The sequence below is a fragment of the Saccostrea echinata genome, unplaced genomic scaffold (genome assembly GCF_033153115.1).
Source record: "Saccostrea echinata isolate AGI-Se365-2 ecotype Australia unplaced genomic scaffold, CSIRO_AGI_Sech_v1 ptg000030l, whole genome shotgun sequence".
In the NCBI taxonomy this organism is placed as follows: domain Eukaryota; kingdom Metazoa; phylum Mollusca; class Bivalvia; order Ostreida; family Ostreidae; genus Saccostrea; species Saccostrea echinata.
This window is the reverse complement of record NW_026889779.1, coordinates 1,061,708-1,088,775: the sequence shown is the minus strand read 5'-3', so window position 1 is coordinate 1,088,775 and position 27,068 is coordinate 1,061,708. Positions and strand designations below refer to the sequence as shown.

The following is a 27,068-nucleotide window of genomic DNA, read 5'->3' as shown; positions in this document are numbered from 1 at the left end:
TGACCTTAATTGTTTTGAGAAAGATTAGCTATAAAATTCAAAAAGTAGGTCAAGGTGACCTTCTTTTTAGTTGACCTACTCCGAGGACCCAAGATATGTCAACTAAAAAGTTTGATGATCATAGGCCTTAAATTGTTCGAAATATGCCTCTAAATCATTTTGAAAAAGAACGGCCGCAAAATTTAAAAAGTAGGTCACCGTGACCTACTTTTGAGTCAACGTGATATGAGGTCCTTAGTTGCACCAACTGACAAGATTTATTGATCCTAGTCCTTATAGTAAGCAAAATTTCAAGTTTTTAATAAAATGTAATTTTTGGTCAACTTTGAAGTGACCTTGAGACCATGCCCTTTGCCCCAGGGTGATGCCTTGAACAATCTTTAATTTACAACATATCCTCATCCTTTTGTATAAGTTTGGTGATAATCTGCCCAGTGGTTCTTGAGAAGAAGATTTTTTAGCAACCAGTGCTTTGGTTTCTATTTTCTTAATTATCTCCCCTTGTTTAAGGGTCACAACCCTAGTTTTAGTACAAACGAAAGCCCTTGGGCCCAGGATACCCTGTGACAAATTTGACAATAATTGGCCAAGCGGTTCTTGAGTTATGGCCCATATTCTAAAAAGTTTCCTCACACTGCACAAATGGCCATACATGTAGCATTAGCTCTTTGAGCCTTTGGCTCTGAAGAGCTAAAAATATCAATTTCTGCAGTATTCATGATTGTCATTTTTTGTTTCAAATTTGAAAGTGGGGTTGTCATAAAAGAATACAATTGGCATTAGAGATTCTTTACTTGGTCCACAGGACGAAAAACCATCTTTAAGCAAACGCTAAATGGTGGCTTTAAGGTGGTTTAGTAGTGGTTTATAGAAGTTAATTCCTTTAACCACCATTTGGCTGCAGCCTCTAGGTGCTCAATGTCCAAATTTCATTAAGCTACCATTAAGCCACCTTTAAGCTGCAGCTTAATGGTGGCTTAATGTCCAAACTTAATTCAACCACAATTATGCATCCTTTATGAAGTCTGTAAACTAACTTGTTAGGTTTAAAGTGTATTTCAATATCATTTACGCAAAATCTAATTCATTTCACAGAAATATAGAAGAGACCTCAAAGAAACTTCATTGAAAATATTTCGGTGAGTCTTTGAAGTATACAGAAATAATGATTTTTTACGGCAAAAACCACAAATTCTGTCGTGTTTGATTGATTGATTGTATGTTGTTTTACGTCCCATTCGAGGATTTTTCACTCATATAGAGACGTCACCATATACAGGTGAAGGGCTTCAAATTTTGACCTTTACTCGGCACTCAGGGCCATTGAACAGTGAGGGATCTTCATCGTGCCAACACCTGCCGTGACACGGGACCTCGGTTTTTAAGGTCTCATCCGAAGGACCCGCAACTTTCACTTCAAAGTGCCGAGCGCATGGCGAAGGAACAGTTGCTACCCATTTTTTATCGACTTAGGTCAGTCGCGGCCGAGATTCGAACTCACGACCTCCCAATCACGGAGCAAGCGCTCTACCAACTGAGCTACCGTGAACGGTAGAACTTGTTCGAGTGAGATCTCAAAAACGGTAAGAGATTAAGACACCAAACTTATATGAGAAATAGAACTTAAGGGGTAGGCGAAACCACTTTGGTAAAGAGCGTTAGCTGTCACTTCCGGTTGTCACAGGAAGTGATCAAATAAATCGAAAAAAATAATTTTTCTTTTTTGAAATAAAACTTGCATCATATAATTGTATCTCCTTCACAATTTCGATATGTGTTGATCTCACCGGAAAAAAAAAAACGACAACTTCCGGTTATAATAGAAAAGCAACGTAACAGGGGATTTTAAGGTAAGGTTTGCAATCACAGGGAGATAACTCTTACGAATCATTTAAGCGTTTGAAAGCGGCGAAATTTAAACTACTGATGCTAACATTAACAGTAATGTCATTAACAGCATAAAAGTAACGGTATTGGTAACTGTAATAAAGAAATTCCGAAGTAAATATAACTTATTACATTACATTTCAAAATTGACCTAGGTATGGTACTTACACTGTACATCCACATGTATTGAAGCTGGTGTAGACATTCCTATGGAGTTGGTAGCTCTACAGTTATAAATCCCTGACTGATTTCTCTGTATGTTGGAGATTGTGTAGTTGAGACCTGTATCGAGGACATAACTGGGACTGTCTTTCTTGATCCAGCTCCATCTGATGTCTGTATGAGGGTTGGCAGCAGTCACACTACATGTCATTGTAGCTGTCTGACCCTCGAGAACATTGTATGGACTTGAGATAGGGGTGCTCACTTCTGGCTTATCTGTATTAAAATTTTATAAATCATAATTATTACATGTAATTAAAATTGAAAATCTATTCAAACCAATTCAATAACTGATATTTATACATTCTAAAAAATGTATGCCTTCAAAGGTTGTCTGCCCGTAAGGTTCTCTAAATCAATAGTTAAATGTTTATTTTTTTTTTTAGTTTATCATTAAAATTCATTAAATAATACAGAAAAATTGAAACCCTGATAACTTTTGAAGGAAATCTTTTTAAAAAAAAATAGTTATCAATATCCTAGTTGAATTATTGCTCAACAAAAGGAATACATTTCAGGATAATATACAATTCTCTCATTTTTATAAACTGTTAAATAGTCCATACATGTACGAACAAAGAAGTTAAATTTCGTGTAAGAACAAAATTTTTTTGGATGGAATTTTGATATCATGATGAATAAATGTAATATAGAAATAATGAACGTAATCAAGCTCAATAGTTCATTGAAACTGTACAAAGAGGCAGTAGAGCAAACAAGGACCTCTTAATTAATCAGAGGTCGGATAAGGTGTCATGGAGGAGTAAACATTACCTGTCGACAGGTCACACCCGCCGTGTGTTCCCTTTCATGATCAGATAAACGGAAAACTTCGTAATGGCCTAACAATAAGTATGAAAAACGTCAGTCAGCATTTGACTTAATGATAGATTGATTTGCTGACAAGGTCATTGTATCGACCATTATGACATACTTATGCCATCCAGATAAATTTTGTCAACATCACAAATCGTGTCAAGTTAAGATAACTATCTCGTCAAGTCAAGATATTTTGCTTTTTTTTGTAACGTCCGTGAGTTTCACTTTCATATCTTTAGCCATTATAAAATACAAATTTCCCACAAAAACCCGAACGGAAGCTAAAGAGAATTTCGAAAAAGTGAGTGACACACCTGGAGATATTCTCATGATGCATTTTCCCTGAAAAAATCTTTCAAATTGAACTACGCACAGCTGAGATATGGCCCATACTATGGGGATAAAAAACTAGATGCGTACTTGTTGCTAAGGCAACAAGTGGTCTTCCGAGCGACTCTTCGCTGAAACAACAGGCCCAAGGGCCTAACAGTCACCTGAGTATAAAACAACAATCCATAGAGGATACATTGAGTATAAAATACAATGATAAGAAGAAGTTTTTTTAAATCTTTGATCATCCATTGTTGCCCCACCTTATCCCTAGAGTCATGATTTGAACAAACTTGAATCTATACTACCTGAGGATGTTTCCATGTAAATATAACCAATCATGGCTTTGCTATTCTTGAGATTTTTCCTACATAGTCCAATGTAAAAGTTTATTGTCCATTGTGGCCCCATCCTACCCCTGGGGATCATGCTTTTAACAAATTTGAACCTACACTACCTGATGAAACATAAGTTTCATCTTTTTTGGCCCAGTGGTTCTGGAGAAGAAGATTTTTCCAATGAATTCCAATGTAAAACTTTGATCATCCATTGTGGCCCCACCCTACCCCTTGGGGTCAAGATTTAAACAAACTTGAATCTAAACTACCTGAGAATGTTTCCACATAAGTTTCATCTTTCTTGGCCCAGTGGTTCTGGAGAAGAAAACTTATAAAGATTTTTTTCTATGTACTTCTATGTAAAACTTTTATCATCCATTGTGGCCCCACCCTACCCCTGGGGGTTATGATTTTAACAAATGTGAGTCTACACTACCTGTGGATGTTTCCATATAAGTTTCATTTTACCTGGTCCAGTGGTTCTTCAGAAGAAGAGTTTTAAAAGATACCATTAATTTTTCACTAATTCTTCATTATCTCCCTTGGAAGAGGGTGTGGCCCTTCATTTGAACAAACTTAAATCCCCTTTACCCAAGGATACTTTGTGGCAAGTTTGGTGGAAATTGGCCTAGTGGTTCTTGAGAAGAAGTCAAAAATGTGAAAAGTTTACACACGACGCACATCCGCACACCGAGAGTCGAAAACAGATAGCAATAGGTCACCTAAGTGAGTCAGGTGACCTAAAAATATACTGCAATACCTCATTAGAAACATACCTGAATGTCAAATTTTCTTACGTTTTCAAATACTACAGGTTCTCAAAAATAGACCATGATTATTTCAAGATTTTTCAATAAAATTCATAAAAACAAACCTTTAAAACATCGGTGAAAAGTACGCAATAGAAATGTCATTTTTAGTTGAAATAAAGTGCCCCGCCACAGCATGATACGCCCGTCAAATATTGTTCAATTATCACAAACAGTTCAGAGTGCAAGAAAATCAAGTCAACCTTGATACAAGGATTTCCAATATTTTTCCATTCCTTATAATATTTGTTTATACATTTCCTATGGTGTAGGCATGAATTATAACAAAATAATATAACATTATCGATCCTCAACTGGTTGTGTTAGAGCTTGACAAATACCCATCTGCAACACCCCCCCCCCCCCACACACACACACACACACAGTGACAGTGACACACACACAATCTTTCATATTTGTGAGACATGATGCTCTGAAATTTGTTCGTCAATATTTTCAAAAAATAAAATAAAAATATCAATTAAACAATATCAATTTAGTCTTAACTTAATCTATACCAAATTAATTTTAAAATAAAAGACTGGCAATCAAATGACATATGCTATAAACTGACCAGCAGTTCTTCTGTCTAATTCCCAAAGGATACAGATAAGAGCTTGATCAGAGATCCTCTAACAGAAATGATTGAGACAGCTAGCCTTCCTACACTGAACTCATTAATTATTCTTTAACTGGATGCATGTCCACTCATTACTCCCAAGGGATGAATGGATCTGCGCTATCTGCTTTGTAGTGCATTTAAAATGAATATTTATGTCATTCTGAAATTAAATTTGAATACAAAGATTTTTTTTTTCACTTTGTTACAAAGATTTATAAAAAGAAAAAAAAATTGTAATCTTGATGCAACATTTTTAATAAGGTTTCTGCTAGACTCTTAGATTTGTAGGGACTATCTACCATAATTAATTTTTTTTTAAATACTTTCTTCTTTTTTTTTCTTTAGATTCAATGTCAGACTGGTTTTAAGCTGCAATTCATATGGACAACGGGCATGCTAATTCCAATACCACCCCCCCCCCCCAGTATAATTAGTTTTAATTAATTAGTTTATTAAACAATATCAAACTAGTTTATTATACAATATCAAATTATAATTACTTTTCACCAAATTCATTTTAAAAGTTAGGCTAGCCCACAAAAACTATTTAATCCAACATGGCTGATTCCTCTGCCCAATTCCCAAGAGACATAGATAACACCTGCTTGATCAGAGATGCTCTACCAGTTAGCTCCTCACACTAAACTCATTAATTTCTCTCTAATTTGACATGCAATTTTCTGTTATCAAAATTCTCCTTGACCAGTGCTTGATAATTACACCCATGGGAGAGGTGGAATTTCTCTTGTAACATTATATTTCTTATAGATTGCTGTAAAGTATATAATGAAAAAAATAAGTATTTTCTTGATTTTAACATTTTTTGATAAGGATACTGCAACACTTTTACATTTTTTGGGATTGTATAATTTAATAGTAAAAAGATAGTTTTTTTTAAAAATTTCACTTAAATTAAAGGTCACAGTGACCTTGAAATAGGTCGCGACACACCTTCTACCTAAGATGCATAAATTGGCCAAGTTTGATGATTCTAAGTCTGATAGTTTTCTAGTTATCAGCCGGACAGGATTTTTCCATATTTGGCCATAGCATCTTAATTAAAGGTCAGAACGACCTACTTTTAGTGCGCGACACACCTTCTACCCAAGAAGTATCAGCTGACAAAGTTTGATAATCCTAAGCCTAATAGTATTAAAGTTATGAGCCGGACACGAGAAAAGCTAACAGACAGACAGACAGACGGACAGACGGACGGACATGAACGCCATAACATAATACGTCCCGTCTAAAGACGGGCGTATAAAAAAGGGAGGAACCGGGATATAATTATTGCCTCCAGTTTAAATCGGCCTTTACCTTTACTCCTGTACACCCTTACACAAAAGGTAAAAGTCTTACTCTACACTGTAAAAATTGTGTTTAGGAAATAAACACTTCTATTACATGTTTAGATCTAAACGTGTATAGTATTGTGTTAAACAACTAAACACTTATGTCTTAACATGTTTTATATCTAAACACGTCTAGAAATTAAACACGTTTTACTGTAAAGTGCAGAGTTATCTTCCCGGAAATGACACACATATATTTGAACGTTAATTTGAGCGGCTTTGTAAACGAAGAAAACGCAGCAAGCTAAGGTGATGTATCAATGAGAGTTATGACAACCCAATTCAAGGGATAACCATGACGAAATAGTGAAATACGTGAAAGGGCATCTTGTTGCTGCAATACATTGAAGGTTTGTTTTCTTCTTCTTTGCATTAATTAACCACGATGAGCAACGTAAATGAAGTTGACTTGGGATATCTTGAATTCGTTCATAGACTTGCAGGAGAAGAAATAATATTAAATGTCATTAAAAACATCTATATTTATATCTGTGTAGTTTCACTAAAATTTGAACAATTTTGTTTTTCTAAGTAATGTAAAATATCCGTGATAGTGTACTTTTTCTAAAACCTGGCTTTCTTTCCTACAGGCACTGTACGTAGTCCAGATCGAACTCAAAATACACGTATCAGAGTACCTGGTGTCATCTTCAAGTGCAATGTTGTTGTTCCATAATCAACACTTTGAAACTTCATTTGTTGAAGACTACTGTGTTAATTCAAAAGTGTTTACAATTATCCTCGTGCATTCGGAATGGGTTACTTTCTGGCAGTTATTGATGGGATATAGATTATAATATGTGGTGTTTTGGGACTTGCTGAAAGTTCATAAAATTTGATATTTTGTGATTGACATGAGGAAAACTCTGCAGCCGATTCAAAATATAATGATTATAATAAATATATATATAAATATACATTTTGTATTTTTAGTTTAACAATTCTTTAATAAAGCCTTTTAGAAATGTTCAATGAAGTTTTGATATTAAATTGTCAGCTTAATATTATTTTCTTAATAATTTTGAAGATTAAAAGTTTGTTATCTATGTGTACGTTATAAATTATGTGTCATTCTGATTGAATTGTTGAGACTAATCAAATCTATTCAGTTCTATCTCCTACATTATTTGTGTAAATTAAGTACATGTGCATCGCACAGTGACCATTACATTGTATAATTAAATACATATCCTAACGTTCAGTGGCTTTTTGGAAAATAATTAATATTGGTTACATATTTTGAAAATTTTGACAATTATGCGCATTTAAGAATCATATACTTTGTGTGCCTAAATTTACGAGAGTGTTTTGTTTTTCTGCAGGTACAAATCAAACTTATGATGTGTTTAGATTTTAAACACATCTGCTGTTATGTGTTTAGAATTTAAACTCTTGTGTTTATGTGTTTAGATATGTTTAATTTCTAAGCACATAAGTGTTTAAATTCTTAACACTTTCTAAGACATGTTTAGGAATTTTACATGTTTAGAAATTAAACATATAAAAAAGGAGGTGACAAGAAAGTGTTTAGAAAAGTGTTTGAATTATAAACACATTTTTTACAGTGTATGTATTCTCGGTAACTGTAGCTGTATTCCTCCACGAAATGTAATAAAATGTTATCTTGACCAAATATCACAAAATTCGAACGGAAAAAAATACTAGACATAATTTTAAAGATAAAATGTTATATTTAAGCTAAAAAAAAAAGTAAATAAAAAAAAAACAATCCAACGTTTAAGTTGATGTCATTCTAAAATAACAACCCAAGTTTTATCTATATAATTTCTTTTTTTTTATTGGGACGACCCAAATTAAAGATGAACGTCAACGTCGGAATGCGACTTTTAAGCTTACATTTAAAAGCCATTTAGTGCTATTTTAAACCATTGGTAAGGTAAATAAAGTATCAACAATGAAAGTAAAAATTATATTTAATTAAGAGATCCCATGCTTAAGAAAGGGAAATGTATATAATGTCAGATATAATGCCCGAAGCGAGCGACCCAACATCGTCGCCGTAAATAGAAGTTTTTGCAACGCTTGGATCTCAACCGGAGAGCTACAGTTCTACAGCAAATTCTAAATAAGTTCACATTGCTTGTTAAATTGTCTCATATATCAATTAAGCATATAATGGCTTCAAATTGATGTGTGTGAAAGGAACAACTTGGATACAGATTAAAAATTACATTCAAAGATAACTTACAGAGTACATCAAGAATTGTTAGATCACTCAGAACAGAAGATGTTCCTTTGTCCTCTGTTGCTATACACTGGATTTTCTTCCCTTGGTCTTCTTTTCTGACCCTATTTATCATCAGTACTTTATTCCCTTGTCCAGAAAAGGTAAACCTAGAGTCTGTGATAGCAGCACCATTATCTGTCCATGAATAAGTCATTAGTAGACCCGTCACTGGTAGAGATGTAGATGCAGCATAACAAGTCAGATTTTGAGCCTTCTGGTTAATCAGATCTCCCTGTAGACTTATTATGGGCTTTGTTGGAGGCCCTGAAAATATGAAATCAATGTCTGAACACCATGTTACGTAGCAATACAGTGTCGTATAGATATATGTAGTCTTCATTTTCTACGTTTCCTTATGTAATGCTTTTAATAACCTAAAGCTATATGTTATGAATTTGACATTCCTTTTTATCCTCTACAACTACCTATTCTTAATTTGTTTAATCTCTTTGTTAACTGCCTTGACTGATTATTTCGTTTGGAAGTTATTTTGTAGTGTAAATTCAGTTCAAAACAGTTCATAGACTTTGTGACGGTAGTAACTTACTCATGACATAAAGAGTGTTGTTATATACAATTAAGCCTGTCGTCAGTTCAGCAGAGTATACTCCAGCATCTAAAATGTTGACTGCGTTTGTGAAGCAGAAAAAGGTTTGTTTCTGGTTAACATCTATTCCACAGGAGATTCTGTCTCTGTATTCTATAATGATGTCAATGTATGGGTCCTTACCAGGTATGCCACCCAACGTACAGATATTCTTATTTTCCTTCTTAAGATATATAAGGGGAAAATTATCCGATATATTCCAAGAAGTAACAGAGGTGTTGATACATCCTGGACTATTCTCAATTACATAAGCTGGCAACTGTTGACCTTGAAAATAAAAATGATACATACACTGTACATGAATTCTCTTAACTTAGACCTTGTAGACATGGATACAAAGTTTTAAATAGTACGAGAAATAATTGGGTACATATATACCTCTAATTATTTTTTAGAATCGGTAGGGGAAGAAAGTAGTTCAGTAAAACGAAATAGTTCCTTAACTTTCAAGCAGTATATAAAATCAGTAGGTCATCTGAACTCAATTATGTACATGTAGTTACTTGGCTAACAATTTTTGATTCGAGAAATTCATTATATTTGGTAAAGGTTGGGAACTTTGAAACACTGAAGAATAGAGCCAAACTAATAATAATGTATAAAATGCACAATGATGTAAGTTGTACCTACTTCCATACCAAATATACAGGTAGTATAACATGCTAAATTTCAAGATGCATTACTAAGAAATCATTAGACTATATTCTTTTGCCAAATTGGAGATAAGAATTCTTTAGCTAATCATTTATTCCTGTTGCCGATAGAAGGTGGAATACCCTTAGTATTAAAACAAGGAAAGCGACTTATATTAAACTTTTAAGATTTGTCAGCACAACAGTATTGTAAAACCTTAAAAATATTTTTCATTTAGAAAAAGGGCTTTGAAAATAATTCAAACATGTTTGTGACACTACGTATTATAAACTCTGACATTTCTTTGTAACTTAAATTAATTTTTAAGCCAGTTCAAATTTGTCCATGAAAGCTATTAGGAGATAAAACCCAATTGTTTTTGCTTTCAAAATTATGCAAAAGCAAGGAATTCTTTCATGAATAAGCTATTATCATTAAATAATCTGTACATTATCATGATTATAAATGTAATTGATGCTATGGGGGATGATTCTTTAACTACTGTACAAAATGCCCAACTTATTAAAATTATTCAGACTTTTCTCAATGAATGTGGTCTAATTTTTTTTTAATTAAAAAAGGCTCAATTTTTACAATGAAAACTTACATTATGGTCATTTAAAAAGATTTCACGTTCTTTTTTAATTCTACTATTATCTTACAAAATGTTGTAAATGGAAAAGACTAAGTTTCAGAACTTGTGTCTGATCACTTTGACTTTTTCTCAATATGTTCAACTTTGATCATGGGAGCATAAAAAAACAAGAGGCCCATGGGCCACTTCGTTCACCTTGGTACATTGGCTAGAAAAAAAGCAGAAATCAGTTTAGTACTGAAAAAGTTAAACATATAAGTGATCACACACACACACCCCCGAAAAGGGGGGTTGATTCATTCACACTTGAATCTACACCAACTGAGGATGCTTTCATATTTCTTTGACTAATCATGGCTTTCGAAGATTTTTTTTCTACATGTTTCTTATTAAATTATTTTCTTATTTTAATAGAAAAAATGTAGATTTCAACATTTCAGCATTTCTTTTTCAAAAAATCCGATTCAAATAGCCTTGAATACTTTCTAACATAAAGGCAAGGTAAAAATCTTTTTTTTTTTTTAATTCCTGGAAGGAAGAAAACTTTTAGTGTAATTTGCCAAACTTATTCAAATTCTGTAATTTTAGATCAAACTTGTGAATTGTACACTTCTGGGGGAAGTATCGAAGAGAATATTGATAGTTATTTTATGTATTGATGAATTGTTAACACCCCTATCCAGTCCACACAATAAATAAAAGGATTGGCATATTTTGAAAAATACTAGTACTAGTATATGTTGAATTTCACGAAAGAAAAGAAAATCTCCTCAAGGATATTGTATTTCATGAGAAGATGACATACACTTCCTAATTTTAGAATATTTGCTGTAATAATATTTTTTAAATATTTTAAAGATCTTTTTTATACTGCTCAGTAAACAACATTGACCTACAGTGTATATAGTATTACATGGATTACTATGGATAATGTCAAATGAAGATTTCTGTATTTGCTGTTTCATTAAGCCAAGAGAACATTTATCAGAATAGAAAACTTTTAAGTAAAAATGCTTGTCACATGTTTTTTGCAGCATTAGGTTTATACAAGTATAGTATTTAATTGCTGCAAAATAGATATCATAAATGATATCTGTTTGTATATATTTATTTAAAGTCACATGTAGACTGAACAACTAACTGTATCCATCATACATTGTTAACTAACCGTTCTCGTATGATTTTACACTATCATAATGCACAATTCACTGTATGGGTCCAAGTTTGTTAAATAAATTTTCCATTTTCCATTTTATTACTTTTTAAAACAACAAATTAGAAATCCTCAACCTATCTATGTTTCGTTCAAATTTATCTATATATAGAACGTGTTTGGTCAGACTAAATATGTAATTTTAAATATATTTCAAAGTCATCTGTAGTAGTTTGAGCTTCAGACCTGTAAAACAATATGTCTTTTGTTGGTAAGCTTCAGGGAATAAAGATCTGAGAGTGATATCAAAGATTATCTCTCATTTAAATAATATGATAAAACAAACGAGAAAAAAAAAACAAATTAACAACAGAAAAAATACAAGAGGCCCATGGGCCACATCGCTCACCTGAGCACATTGGCTAGGCAAAAGCACAATCAGTTCAGTATTGAAAAGAAGGGGGGGGGGCTTGAATTTTAAACTACCTGATGATGCTTCCATGTCAATATAACAAATGGCTTTGTTGTACTTGAGAAGATTTTTTTAAAAAAATTCCCATGTATTCCTTTGTAAAAATTTGATCCCTCATTGTGGCTCCTCCCTATCCCAGGGGTCATCATTTGAACAAACTTGAATCTACACTACCTGAGGATGCTTCCATATCAATAAGACTAAACATAGCTTTTCTGTTCTTGAGAAGAAATATTTTTTCTATATGTTCTTATGTAAAACTTTCCATCCCCCATTGGGCCCCATCCTACCCCTGGGGGTCATCATTTGAACAAAATTGAATCCACACTACCTGAGGATGCTTCCTTATCAATATGACTTAACATAGCTTTTCTGTTCTTCAGAAGAAGATATTTTCCTTTATATTTCTATGTAAAACTTTGATCCTTCATTGTGGCTCTGCCCTACCCCCGGGGGTCATGGTTTGAACAAACTTGAATCTACACTACCTGAGGATGCTTCCATATCAATGTGACTAAACATAGCTTTTCTGTTCTTGAGAAGAAATATTTTTTCTATATGTTCTTATGTAAAACTTTCCTTCCCCCATTGGGCCCCACCCTACCCCTGGGGGTCATCATTTGAACAAAATTGAATCTACTCTACCTGAGGATGCTTCCATATCAAAATGACTAATCATGGTTTGCAGTTCTTCAGAAGAAGATATTTTCCTTTATATTTCTATGTAAAACTTTGATCCTTCATTGTGGCCCTGCCCTACCCCCGGGGGTCATGGTTTGAACAAACTTGAATCTACACTACCTGAGGATGCTTCCATATAAATATGACTCATCATGACTTTGCTGTTCTTGAGAAGATTTTTAAAGATTTTTCCTTTATATTTCTATGTAAAACTTTGATCCTCCATTGCGGCCCCGCCCTACCCCGGGGGCCATGGTTTGATCAAATTTGAATGTACACTACCTGAGGATGCTTCCATATAAATATGACTCATCATGGCTTGCTGTTCTTGAGAAGAAGATTTTTAAAGATTTTTTCTATACATTTCTATGTAAAACTTTGATCCTCCATTGTGGCCCCGCCCTACCCCCGGGGGTCATGATTTGAACAAACTTGAATCTACACTACCTGAGGATGCTTCTATATTAATATGACTCATTATGGATTTGCTGTTCTTGAGAAGAAGATTTTTTAAGGTTTTTCCTATATATTTCTATGTAAAACTTTGATCCTCCATTTAGGCCCCGCCCTACCCCTGGGGGTCATGATTTGAACAAACTTGAATCTACACTACCTGAGGATGCTTCTATATTAATATGACTCATTATGGATTTGCTGTTCTTGAGAAGAAGATTTTTAAAGGTTTTTCCTATATATTTCTATGTAAAACTTTGATCCTCCATTGTGGCCCCGCCCTACCCCCGGGGGTCATGATTTGAACAAACTTGAATCTACACTACCTGAGGATGCTTCTATATTAATATGACTCATTATGGATTTGCTGTTCTTGAGAAGAAGATTTTTAAAGGTTTTTCCTATATATTTCTATGTAAAACTTTGATCCTCCATTGTGGCCCCGCCCTACCCCCGGGGGTCATGATTTGAACAAACTTGAATCTACACTACCTGAGGATGCTTCTATATTAATATGACTCATTATGGATTTGCTGTTCTTGAGAAGAAGATTTTTTAAGGTTTTTCCTATATATTTCTATGTAAAACTTTGATCCTCCATTGTGGCCCCGCCCTACCCCCGGGGGTCATGATTTGAACAAACTTGAATCTACACTACCTGAGGATGCTTCTATATTAATATGACTCATTATGGCTTTGCTGTTCTTGAGAAGAAGATTTTTAAAGGTTTTTCCTACATATTTCTATGTAAAACTTTGATCCTCCATTGTGGCCCCGCCCTACCCCCGGGGGTCATGATTTGAACAAACTTGAATCTACACTACCTGAGGATGCTTCTATATTAATATGACTCATTATGGATTTGCTGTTCTTGAGAAGAAGATTTTTAAAGGTTTTTCCTATATATTTCTATGTAAAACTTTGATCCTCCATTGTGGCCCCGCCCTACCCCCGGGGGTCATGATTTGAACAAACTTGAATCTACACTACCTGAGGATGCTTCCACATGAGTTTCATCTTTCCTGGCCCTGTGGTTCTTGAGAAGAAGATTTTTAAAAGATGCTATTAATTTTTCACTAATTCTTTATTATCTCCCCTTGAAAAAGGACGTGGCCCTTCATTTTAACAAATTTGAATCTCCTTCACCCAAGGATACTTTGTGGCAAGTTTGGTTGAAATTGGCCCAGTGGTTCTTGAGAAGAAGTCGAAAATGTTAAAAGTTTACAGACAGACAGACAGACAGACAGACAGACGGACAGACAGACAGACGGACGCCGGACAAAAAGTGATCAGAAAAGCTCACTTGAGCCTTCGGCTCAGGTGAGCTAAAAATGAAGACGGACCCTATACCTTCAAATGTATATACAAACACATGTATTAACGATCAGAAAAAAACCCAAAAAACAGAAGAAAAAAATCTGACATAAATAATTCGAATTCCTAATAAACCTCCCCCCTTATGAGTCCATTTCCCAAAATATTTTACCATTAAAACATTTTTTTTAATTCTTGAGAGAAGAATATTACAGGCTTTGTAGGTCATAACAAATCTCATATTTTGATTATGTGTGGAGAATAATCCTTAAGACATTGTAATAATTTATTAACAAAAAATTATTTTCCTAAAGCCGTAAGATTTTTGGTGAAGGGGGCCACAGAAGGATCCGCCCCTCCATTGCGCATATATTTAAAGCGACAGTACGGCTGCTAAACGTGTGCTTTTTCATTCAAATTTACCCAATATATCATTAAGAAATAAGGTACAAAGTTCATGCAAGCAGTTTGAGAAACAGAAATATTCTCTCCTCATACAAAATTAACGTAATTAGAATCTGCCGGAAAACCAAGGGTCGTACGAACTGGAGCAATCTTAGATCTGTTTATTTGTACCCAAACTCCATACAGTATCAATTCTCCGGGACTACTTTCCCTACGAATAATTATATATATGGAGTTGTAGCGTAACGTAATACTGAGCTGTCTGGAGCTTGTATTTGTACCACTAAATTCTAAAACGGCACGTGCCTACACTGTAGAGTTTACAATTATAATGAATATATGAGGTAAAAGCAATTTTCAAAAGCAATTTATCATAACTTTCTGATAAACTAGTCTAAAATAATAATCGTAAAGATTTTAGTCTGCTTTCAGGCGAATTTAACAGAATTAAAAGTACAAATGTTGACGTTTTGTGTATTGGGGTCCGAGAGAGGAAAAACCACCAAATCATACGTTATCGCGGCAAATGTCAAACAAAATATTTTTCTGCACAGTTGAAAAAATTAGCACTTCAAATGGCAACACTGTTTATAAGTCATAGGTGTATTTTATGTTGAGTTTACACTAATTTTTTTTTCTTTGAAAGCGATAGAAAAATGTACGGAAGCCGATAGGTGCCAGGTAGAAAAATATTTTTCTGGCGGCCGCCAGATAACTTTCTGGCGGCCGCCAAATAATTATCTGGCGGCCACCAAATAATTTTCTGGCGGCCGCCAGAAAACAAATCTGGCGGCCGCCATATAATATCTGGCGGCCGCCAGATAATTATTTGGCAGCTGCCAGATAATTTCTGGCGGCCGCCAAATAACTTTCTGGCGGCCGCCAGATCTTTTTATCTGGCGGCCGCCAGATAAGTTCTGGCTACCGCCAGTTATTTATGCGGCGGCCGCCAGATAATTATTTGGCGGCCGCCAGAAACTTATCTGGCGGCCGCCAGATAAAATATTTTTTCTACCTGGCACCAACCGGCTTCCGTAAAAATGAGAAATGATAACAAGTATCAACAAACCTGTCGAATAGAACCTTCGCGAGCCCTGCGTGAGTGTCGCCGAGTTCCCATTTCTTCCTTATCCAACGATTATATTAATCCCCAAACTAAATTTTAGTCAGGAAAGTTGCTTTTTCAAGTTCAGTTTTCAGTTTCTTTTTCTTTTTGGTCGACTTTGTCAATGTAGCAGGCCTACCGAGCTTCGCTCTCTTACCATGCTGTTTTGTTTATGAAAACTACGCATGCGTGCATAGCATGGAATGTGGAACCCCGAACACGTTGCGATGTATATATTTACGTCCCATAAATAACTATTAATTTTAATGAAATAATCAAAATTATTTAATTGTGAAAGTTGTAATTTTCTAACAGTTTATACATTTATGAGTAGTAAAAAAATTCCAAATCTTGTCAGAAAATTTTATCAAGTCAGTTTTTTGATGAGATGCGCCGTACTGTCACTTTAAGCATTGAATCATTATTTTTTGAAAGATATAGTCTCATAACTGCAACTGTGTGTGCAAACAAATTGAGTAACGCGGGTTGAAATCTGCACATTGTTCAAAGAAATTTTTATCATCCCACGTGAAAATATTCCATACTACCAATAATCCTTTGCGGTGCATAGCAACATGGTGGCTTAAGCATAGCAACAACTTACTTGATAAAAATAATAAACAACGATTTAATTCAATTTCCATGCCATAATTGCCCACAAAACTATCGTTTGCGTCCTTGGTACACACGACTTTGTATGTGACGTCATATTTTCGTCACTTCAACAACTCGGATATTTCCGATTTTGTCGGAAATATCCGAGAAGTAAGGAATTTCGATCCCGATGCATGGGGAGTCTGCAACGTTATTAGAGAATATATACTTCAATAACGGTTTAAAAAATTATGTACGATACACAGTAAACGCGCGATAAAAGTGAAATAAGCAGAATGTAAAACATTTGAGAAGATGTGTAGAGTTTTAGAAAATGAACTGCGCTCGCACTAACGGTTTAACCGTCGGACATATTATACACATGTGTTACCTATAGGGAGAGCTTCGCTCTCACGGGCCCTTCGGGCCCGTGAGAGGGCTCCGCCCTCTAATATTTTATATACATACGTGTTACCTATAGGGAAAGCTTCGCTCTCACGGGCCCGAAGGGCCCGTGAGAAGGCTCCGCCCTCTATTATTTATTTAGTTCGCCTATGACTAAACGCCCGCAGTGCTATTTATCCAATTTCATTTTATTTGACGAAATGTATAATTTTTATACACCATGTCGTGTTAAACTAAAACAAATGAATTTTAAAAAAAAAACAAGAAAAACTAGATTTAACAATAGTTTAACAATAAAAAAAATTGATATGAACATTAACACCTGTCGATAACATCTAGACGACCGTCGTTTTATTTATCGAATACCGTTTTATTTAACTTTATGCATTATTTTTATACTCCATATAATAATGTTATATAAATGTTTTTAAAAATGAATTTAAGGTTGTTTTTAATTTATTTATTTTAATTAAAACTCACCCTGGCCCTATATATATAGAGCACTCCTGCCGAGAAATCTATAATGTTAGCCTCTGAAAATATGACTTACATGTATTACGTTAACTTTATAACATTTGAGAAGGAAAAACACTTAAATAAAAATCTTTTTTTCATATTAGAGTGTGCTTAATATTAAACACAAAGTCAATTAAGACAAAGGGTACTGAATTAATACATAAATTATTTTCATTAAGGTAAAAAGTCATGAAATCAAATGATCACACGCATGTGAGAACAGGATTGTTGAAAAAAAAATATTATGTCGCGTGCTCTCCAAAAAAATCGTACTTTCAAGAAAATATTATCTACAACCTTGTTTATCAAAATTTTGAATACATACATTAAGAAACTTTTTAATAAAAAGAAGCATACCACACAGGGATATGTTTAAGTATATAATATACGTGAATAATTAATATAAGTCATTAAAAAATTCCATCACGTTTCACTGTCCTGGGTACTTATAAATTATGAAAAGGATCGGGAAAAAATGGAGAAATGTATAATAATTAATTCACTGAATTTATCATATGATATCGATTTTATGGATCATTTGATAGCGCTTTGGTTTAAAAACATAATATTGTACGTAGGCGTTGCAAGCAAATTTGAAAAGGAAAGGGGGGGGGGGGGCTTCATTAATCTGCATGATCAGCCTTGATATTGAAATCACATGCATGCCTTGTGGAATATAGAAAAAATAATCTTTTTATTTTCAGTGACAGATGCAGATGTAGAGGGTAAGAAATTTTGTCGACATTTTTAAAATGTTGAACCCCCAATGAATTTTTAATTAGTCGAAAGCGTCGGTAGCAAATTAGAGGGGGTGGGATGGAGTGGTTAACTCTGTTAAATGTGAAAAAAAGTGGTAGAAGGTGTAAGTTGTATGCTTTACTAATAAAAGGGGAGGATTAGTCCTTCACTCAACCCTCTTTAAAACATGCTAGTTCATGAAGATTTTATATATACTGCACCGTAGGCCCTTAGATCGCTTTAAAAAATTGAGGTGTTAAAAAATTTCTTTTTTATACATCCCAATTTTTAAGTCTGATTTAAATGATTCAAAGGCCTGTGTACTGTACGTATGAGCAAATTGAAAAAAAAAAACATCGTAAAAATTAGAATTAAAGCCTGAGTCAAAGTTCCAGTCGTAAAGCATTGTCAATGTATGTGTATTTTCCAAAACAGCTTTGCAGATCTGCGAAACCTCTCTCTCTCTCTCTCTCTCTCTCTCTCTCTCTGTAAAAGATATTACAAACTTACTAGTATCAATTTTTACCGTTTAATATGTTGATTCAAAGAACTACCCGGTGTAATATTTATCAACAATATACGTCGCTTGTGCTGGTGTGGATCCAAGAATAAATAACATTTATACAGACAACAAACAAACAATAAATAGAAAAAACATACCAAATAAACAAAATATGTATCGGTCAAATTATTTACGAGTCTTAAAAGTTGTGTTAGTATTACGCCAATATTTCTTTTAAAAATAATGAAAATATGGGGAAAAAAATTGCTGTGTTGAGTATAACCGAATTATGACGTTGTCAGCAGCTTCATGGCGTTAAGTCATGTGATCGAAACATGGCGGCGCCTATAAATGAGGTCAGTGTATATGTCAGTCTATGCATAGGTTCGGGAAACTATTATGACGTCACGTTAAAACAATACAAACGAATCTCGATGAATAAATACTATATGTTCTTTTTAAAACACACTAAATTTCGTTTCTCATAAATAATATGTAAACGGTGCGACCGTTGGGGCGAGCGCATTGTTCATTTCATTTTAAGATCCGCCTCTTCAAACCGCACGAGACATTTGGAACGTCTAGACTGTGACGTCACATGACGTATGTTAGCTGCATTTCCATAAACAAAGTTTAAAAAGTGCACATATTTTAACAAAGAACTTTTAATCTACTATCTGCATGCAATATCCATTAAATTCAGGTGAGTATATTTTTTGTGAAATTTTAGTTGTTGTTACCGCGTGAATGAAGTTAGCAGCGAGAACAAGAATCGATGCATTGTGGGTCAGAATTACTGCGGAAAAAAATTCTATTGAATGAATGTGCAGTAGTCCGAATTTTCTCTTCGCCCAGGCGTTGTCGTTAGAGCTCGCAGCGCCGAGCGCTCGCTATTATAAAGATAAATGGATGTACAATTTATCTTGCCATAATAGCACTTAGCGTATGTAGAATGAAAGCCAGCGTGACCTCGCTGTACTTACTGAGGTGACGTCATTTTTTAGTCTGACACGCAGTTTCTCTGTAACTTGAGGCGTGGATCAAGCTTTTATCATAGTTTGTAAAAATAAAAATAAATAAGAAACACGCATAGTCAGACCAAAACAGAGACATATTATGAAATATATAAATCCACATTTTATTGTGAAGCTAAATTGATAATGTGTAGACTTTATGTAAAGCTGTAGGGAGCACATGTGTACAGTATCGTGCTAGAATGACAGGTCCAGCATCTCGAAAATATCAAAAGTTCAACGATATCCGCTTCACTATAAATTCTGAATTTTTAAACATGTGTAGGTATTATTCCTACTATTCTGAAAAGTGCTGAGAGCTGGTTGTGCATTGTTTATTTATTCCGCAATGAAAGATTATTCCAATGCGTATTACATTTTTGTCTGGAGAAAACAAAATAAATTTTATAGCGGAAAGATGCACGTATATCGTTGAACTTTTACGATCTTTGTAGTAGTAGATATATGTTCTAATTTTAAACCTGTCACTTGACAAACAGCTGATGTAACCGATGTCGCTTTGGCCAAACTCAGCAGAGACCTGATACATACAAATGCAAACACCACAATTCAAATTCATCAAAACTAATGATGTTAAAAAAATATTAAAACTGTATTCATTTTCCCTGAATATATTAAGGCATATAAATTTCATGACCGTCCTTAACCTAGCTGCGCTGAGGGTCATGATTTGAACAATCTTGAATGTACACTACCTGAGGATGCTTCCATATTTAAAATTTGTCTTTACTGTTCTTGAGAAGATATTAAAAGATTTTTCATATGTATATCTACGTAAAAATTTGATCGCCCATTGTGGCCCCTCCCAACCCTCAGGGGTCATGATTTGAACAAATTTTAATCCACGCTATACCTCAAAATGCTTCCATATAAATATCACCAATCATGGCTTTGCTGTTCTTGAGAAGAACATTTTGAAAGATTCTTCCTATATATTTCTATACAAAACTTTGTTCCCTCAGTGTGACCCCATCCTGGCCCCAGGGGTCATGATTTGAACAAACTTGAATCTACACTTCCTGAGGATATTTCCAAATAAATATCACCAACCACGGCCTTGCTGTTCTTGAGAAGAAGATTTTTCCTATATATTTCTATGTAGATCTTCGATGATGTTCGCTCAGTGTGACCCCACCCTAGCTAGCCCCGAGGGTCATGATTTGAACAGATTTGAATCTACACTACCTAAGGATACTTCCATATAAAACTCACCAATCAAGGCTTTTCTGTTCTTGAGAAATAGATTTTTAAAGGTTCTTGCTACATCCATGTATTTCTATTTAAAACTTAGATCGCCCATTGTGGCCCCATACTACCCCCTGGGGTCAGAATTTGAACAAACTTGAAATACATAATGTCAGGAAATTTTTACATACGTTCTATCTATTCTGGCCCAGTGGTTCCTGAGAAGATTTTTAAATACCCCCACCCGATTTTCACTATTTCTTAGTTGTCTGCCCTTGGAAGAGGGTGTGGCCTTTCATTTGAACAAAGAACAAGGTTCACTTAGGGCCTTTCTTGGCCCTGTGAATTTCTAAACAAGAGGCCAATGGGCCACAATGCTCACCTGAGTAACTTTGGCCTTCCTGTTTTTCACTTGGTTTCTCTCCCCCCTGTAGTACTTATTGTGACCCTGTCCTACTTCCAGGGGTCATGATTTGAACAATTAGAATCTACACTACCCCAGAATGCTTCCACATAAGATTCAGCCTTTCTGGCCCAGTCGTTCTTGAGAAGAAGATTTTTAAAGATTTTTTTCCGCATATTTCAATGTAAAACTTGGATTACCTATTGTGACCCCGCCCTATCCCCGGGGGTCATGATTTGAACAATTTAGAATCTACACTACCCCAGAATGCTTCCACACTGTTTAAGTTTTTCTGGCCCAGTGGTTCTTGAGAAGAAGATTTTTTTTTTTTTTTTTAAATTCTATATATTTCAATGTAAAACTTGGATTCCCTATTGTGGCCCCGCCTTACCCCCAGGGGTCATGAATTGAACAATTTAGAATCTACACTACCCCAGGATGCTCCCACATAAGTTCCAGCTTTTCTAACCCAGTGGTTCTTGAGAGGATTTTTTAAATATTTTTCCTACATATTTCAATGTAAAACTTGGATTCCCTATTGTGGCCTCGCTCTACCCCCTGGGGGTCATGATTTGAACAATTTAGAATTTACACTACCCCAGAATGCTTTCACATAACTTTCAGCCTTTTTGGCCCAGTGGTTCTTGAGAAGAACATTTTTACTTCATAATTCAATGTAAAACTTGGATTCCTTATTGTGGCCCCTCCCTACCCCCTGGGCTCATGATTCGAACAATTTAAAATCTACACTACCCCAGGATGCTTCCACATTAGTTTCAGTCTTTCTGGCCCAGTGGATCTTGAGAAAAAGATTTTTAAAACAAATTTACCACACATTTTTATGTAAAACATGGATTACCTATTGTGAGCCCGCCCTACCCCCGGGGTCATGATTTGAACAATTCAGAATCTACACTACCCTAGGATGCTTCCAAATAAGTTTCAGCTTTTCCTGCCCAGTGGTTCTTCAGAAGAATATTTTTAAATATTTTTCCAATATATTTCAATGTAAAACTTTGATTACCTATTGTGACCCCACCCTACCCCCGGGGGTCATGATTCGAACAATTTAGAATCTACACTACCCCAGGATGCTTCCACATAAGTTTCAGCTTTTGGGCCAGTGGTTCTTGAGAAGGACTTTAAAGATTTTTACTACATATTTCAATGTAAAACTTGGATTCCCTATTGTGGCCCCGCCCTACCCCCGGGGATCATGATTTGAACAATTTAAAATCTACACTACCCTAGGATGCTTCTACATAAGTTTCAGCTTTTCTGGCCCAGTGGTTCTTGAGAAGAAGATTTTTTAATTAGCCCACCCAATTTTTGTATTTTCTTGATTATCTCCCCTTGTAAGGGGACTTGGCCCTTCATTTTAATAACTTAAACTCCCCTTCACCCAAGGATGCTGCATGCCAAGTTTGGTTAAAATTGGCCAAGTGGTTCTTGAGAAGAAGTTGAAAATGTGAAAAGTTTACAGACGGACGGACAGACGAACGGACGACGGGTCATCAGAAAAGCTCACTTGAGCTTTCAGCTCAGGTGAGCTAAAAAGTCAAACTGCTTAGTTTAAGTTGAAAATGAATTGGATTTCATTTAGACCATTGATGACTGCGTATCTATCAATCAAAGTACTGAAAGTAGTGAATCGAGGTGACGTTCTTCCAGTAAAATGTGAAATCTATCCCCCAAGTTAACTGGCATATACAAAACCTCACACCAAGAGAACCCCAAATGAAAACCATTGGAAAGCAAAACTTGAGCAATACGACAAATGCAATTTGTAACTTATTTGATGTATAAAAAACTGAACTAGTTACTTTTAAACAAATGCAAAAATACTAACAAAAGAATCTTTGCTATATGAATGTGTAAAAAGAAAGGGGGACCATGTGTCATATGTCTTTGAAATTCCAGACCCCAGGGCCATAAACTTAAATAAGTTCACTCTTAATCTCAGTCTCACTTCTCAACTAACAATTCCTTTTATAAAAGTGAGACTGGGATCAAAAATGAGCTCGTCTAAGTTTTATGGCGCGGAGCCACAGAAATCACTGATACAGCTAGCAATTAATACAATAAAAACACCCTCTCTTTGATTTCTTTTTTCGTCAAAAGCAGGCCCATTTAGACATTTTTCTTCAACTAAATTGGTATAATTTATTTTATTCAATCAAATGAAGCATCGTAGACTCAAAATACCTTCAGATCTGTAGTGCACTAGTCGAAAATGATGTTCAGCTAACTAAAGTTACATGCATTCTTTCTGAGCACAAAAATGTACAAAATTTTAGAGATAATTCTCCTAATTTCAAGACAGTCATATCAAAATGTAACTAGCCCTTTTCCCTAAAATATTGCTTAACTACATGTATATGCTTTCAAAACCAGATCAATCCCACGATAATTGTAAATAGCCTTTTGTTGCATTTGCTTGAAACTATTTCCAATGTCATTTTTTTCAAATACATTAATTGTGCTTGTAATATTTGTAATGCCAATGAATTTCAAAAATGGAATTCAAACCATTGTTTCATTTATACTATTTTTAAAGCAAAAATTGAATTTCCAAACTGATTTTAATTCTTTCACTTTAAAATTACTCTAAATACAAGTACATCATAACCACTTCAATCATCATGAGTCCGTCAATTAATGCCTGCCCGATGTAGCCGTGTAGGAAAATGTCATATTTAAAGAAAGGCAATTACACCGCATTCCATCTTTGCTAGCCAAGGGTTTCTGATACGCTACTCTCCTCATAAGCCCTTGGCATACGGTGTTAAAAAAAGTTTGGATTTTTTTTTCAAGTTTTGATTGGAGTTGATCGACATCGGTCGACCAATCATCAATTGTTTTTTGTAAATGACGATATTTGCGTTTGGGATATATCTTAACTCTTTAATATCGGGAATGAAAAACGCACATAACATCCCATTCTATGAATAGCTATATATATATATAGTGTCATCCAATATCTTAAGCTACGTGCAAAATATGTGATTAAGAATCAATACTGAAGATGTAGATTTGCATTTTAACATGTTTAAATAACAAATTAACATAACTCAATACCTTCTTGTTAATTATTCTTTAAAAACATTATTTTTTTAAACATGCTTTTTATTTCTGTCGATGACGCAATCTGTGCGTACCTGGTAAGAATCGTGATCACGTGACAAAAACAATCCCGTCTTTTGTCAGCACCGTATGCCAAGGGCTTATGAGGAGAGTAGCGTATCAGAAACCCTTGGCTAGCGAAGATGACCGCATTCTAAAATCTGACTTACCAAATAGACAGTGGATTAGGGGATCCATGATCTTAGTGATGGATTTAGTCCAGCAATTCAAAATCTATAGCTGTAAGGTTTCAAGATCGAAGGGAAATTATGCATGCAACTATCAAAATAGTTTGTATAAATGTCACGAGGGAACAAAAAAAACATATACATGTAATAACAATTTCAAAAATTATGGAAATGCCACTGACTACACTTGAAATGCAGCATTCTGTTTTAATTGCTGTTAATCCTCGTTTTAGGAAGATTTCACTTTAACACCTTTATGGAATTAAATGCTTCAGCCACAAGCCCATCCGCGACTGAAGTTTAATATACATGTATTTTAAAAATTTAAAAAATTGATTAACAAGTTACTTAAACTGGTAAATACAGAAAAACAAATTTGTAAACTCAGGAACCAACCTACTAGCCTAGACCCAGAACTTAGGGAGACATCACTTCTCACTCAGAGAAATTTAGGGAGAAGTTTTAAATTCTACGGAGAATTCTTAGTGCACATTGATCAGTTGATCATTATGTAAACTTTAAAAAATATAAATACATGCTAATGTATATACCTTGAAAAAATTTTTAACCTAAAAATACTTAAAGAGACAAATAGGTACCCAGTATATTTAAAAAAAATTAATTATTTAATATTTTTTAATTGCAAGGCATACAATTCTCTACCTGGAAAACAAAATCATACGTATATTGTAAATCTAAAGTTTTCAACTGATAAAAAATAAGTTTATCAAAAGTTTTCAACTGATAAAAAAAAGGTTTATCGAAGTTATTTCATTTCTTGCATAGTTTGTTTACATAATATTTACACTTAAGATTAAAACTTTTTTCTCTTCTCATCTCTCCATATTTTCAGAGCCTTATCAAAGTAGCAAATTTCTTACATTCCCCAGTGTTCCCTTCAAAGTTCATTTTCAAATTCCTTATTATTATTTCTTTTTGTTGTGATGTGTATTTAATAAATGAAAACAAAGAATAACAAATTAATTACAATATTGTGAAAACTAGTAGATCTACTACTGCATGCCGACTGAGGGCCTCTATCAGGCAATCAGACTTTTTTCACATGTGTGATCGCCAAAGACAGTAAAAAGCTCTAAAATATCGATATGTCTGTATTCAAAGCATGAATTAATTTTTTGATAATAAAAATAGCCGAAATTCATCTCCAACATCTTTGGTACATGTATGATATCGATTGAGGTCCAGCTGTTTTGCATCTTGTTGTGTATAATTTGTAACAATGTACTTTTTAATATGCAGAAGCATAAATTCTAGAGGAGTTCCAACCGAGTATTCAATGAAGTGGTCGTTAGCAGCGAAATAGGTGCAAGCGCCCTGCTGTTATTCACCTATTTCATGATGACACCGAACAGATTTATAAAATAGTGACAATATTACCATGTGTTCTTAACAGATTTTTAAAATTGATTTACAAACAAGAGGCCCAAGGGCCTTAACGGTCACCTGAGTACAATACAACAATTTTGAGGATCCATAAACTGATAAATGAAGCTTTGTTGCCCCAAAGCAAGAAAAATTGATTTGCATCAACAAAATAATTGCTCTAGTATCTATCTGTCCCCCATTTATCACTATTACCATGCAGACTATTAACAAACTGTCCATTTTTAACCCCATATTATTACTTCTCACATTGGCCTCTCTTGGCCTTTGAAGAACAATTAAAAAAGTTATTTTTGTCTCAATTTTATTCATCTATTATTTCCAAGTCCTCCTGATCATTAAAACTATGAAAGTACTTTTTGTATAATACAATAAATATTCTTGCATAATTCTCTTATTCTATTAAGCATTCAAATACTTTATTTACAGTGATTTATTATCAAACGTGAATGGCAAAGGGGAATAACTTTTCTCAACAGAAAACAAGATGATAGAACACTGGCCAGGACCAGAACACTTGATTAAATGGTCCAGGTGTTCAAAATTCTGGTAAAAATATCCTTGCATATAAAAACTTTTCTCTGTTTGCCTCGTATATGCCAAGAAGCATAGAAAATTTTCAAAGAAGTGCATTTTCACTATCTTAAATAAAATAAATTAAGCCTCATCCTTACACCAGAACACCTGACCCATTGGCCATAAGCTCACAATTCTGGAATAAGCACACTTGATCATCATAAGTACACACTTGCTTCTTTGCTTTATAACAAGTAGTAGAAAAAAATATTTTGTAAGAAATTATGCATTTTCACTACGTAATCAATAGAGCCCCCCCCCCCCTTCACCAGAACCCCTGACCCTGGGGCCATGAAATTCAAAATTTTGAAAGAAACACTCTTGCTCATCATAACTATGTACTTATATATATATA

At 34.5% G+C, this 27,068-nt stretch overlaps 1 protein-coding gene across 1 annotated transcript in view; it reads right to left on the bottom strand.

Annotated features, from left to right (window-relative positions):
- LOC133196093 (B-cell receptor CD22-like) overlaps window positions 1-27,068 on the bottom strand; it is a 613,523-nt gene that overhangs the window by 563,153 nt on the left and 23,302 nt on the right. The window contains exons 2-4 of the mRNA XM_061332034.1: window positions 9,175-9,501; window positions 8,589-8,891; window positions 2,056-2,325 (exon numbers count right to left, since the gene is read on the bottom strand). Coding sequence (XP_061188018.1) covers window positions 2,056-2,325; window positions 8,589-8,891; window positions 9,175-9,501 — 900 coding nt within the window. The remainder of the gene's footprint in view (window positions 1-2,055; window positions 2,326-8,588; window positions 8,892-9,174; window positions 9,502-27,068) is intronic.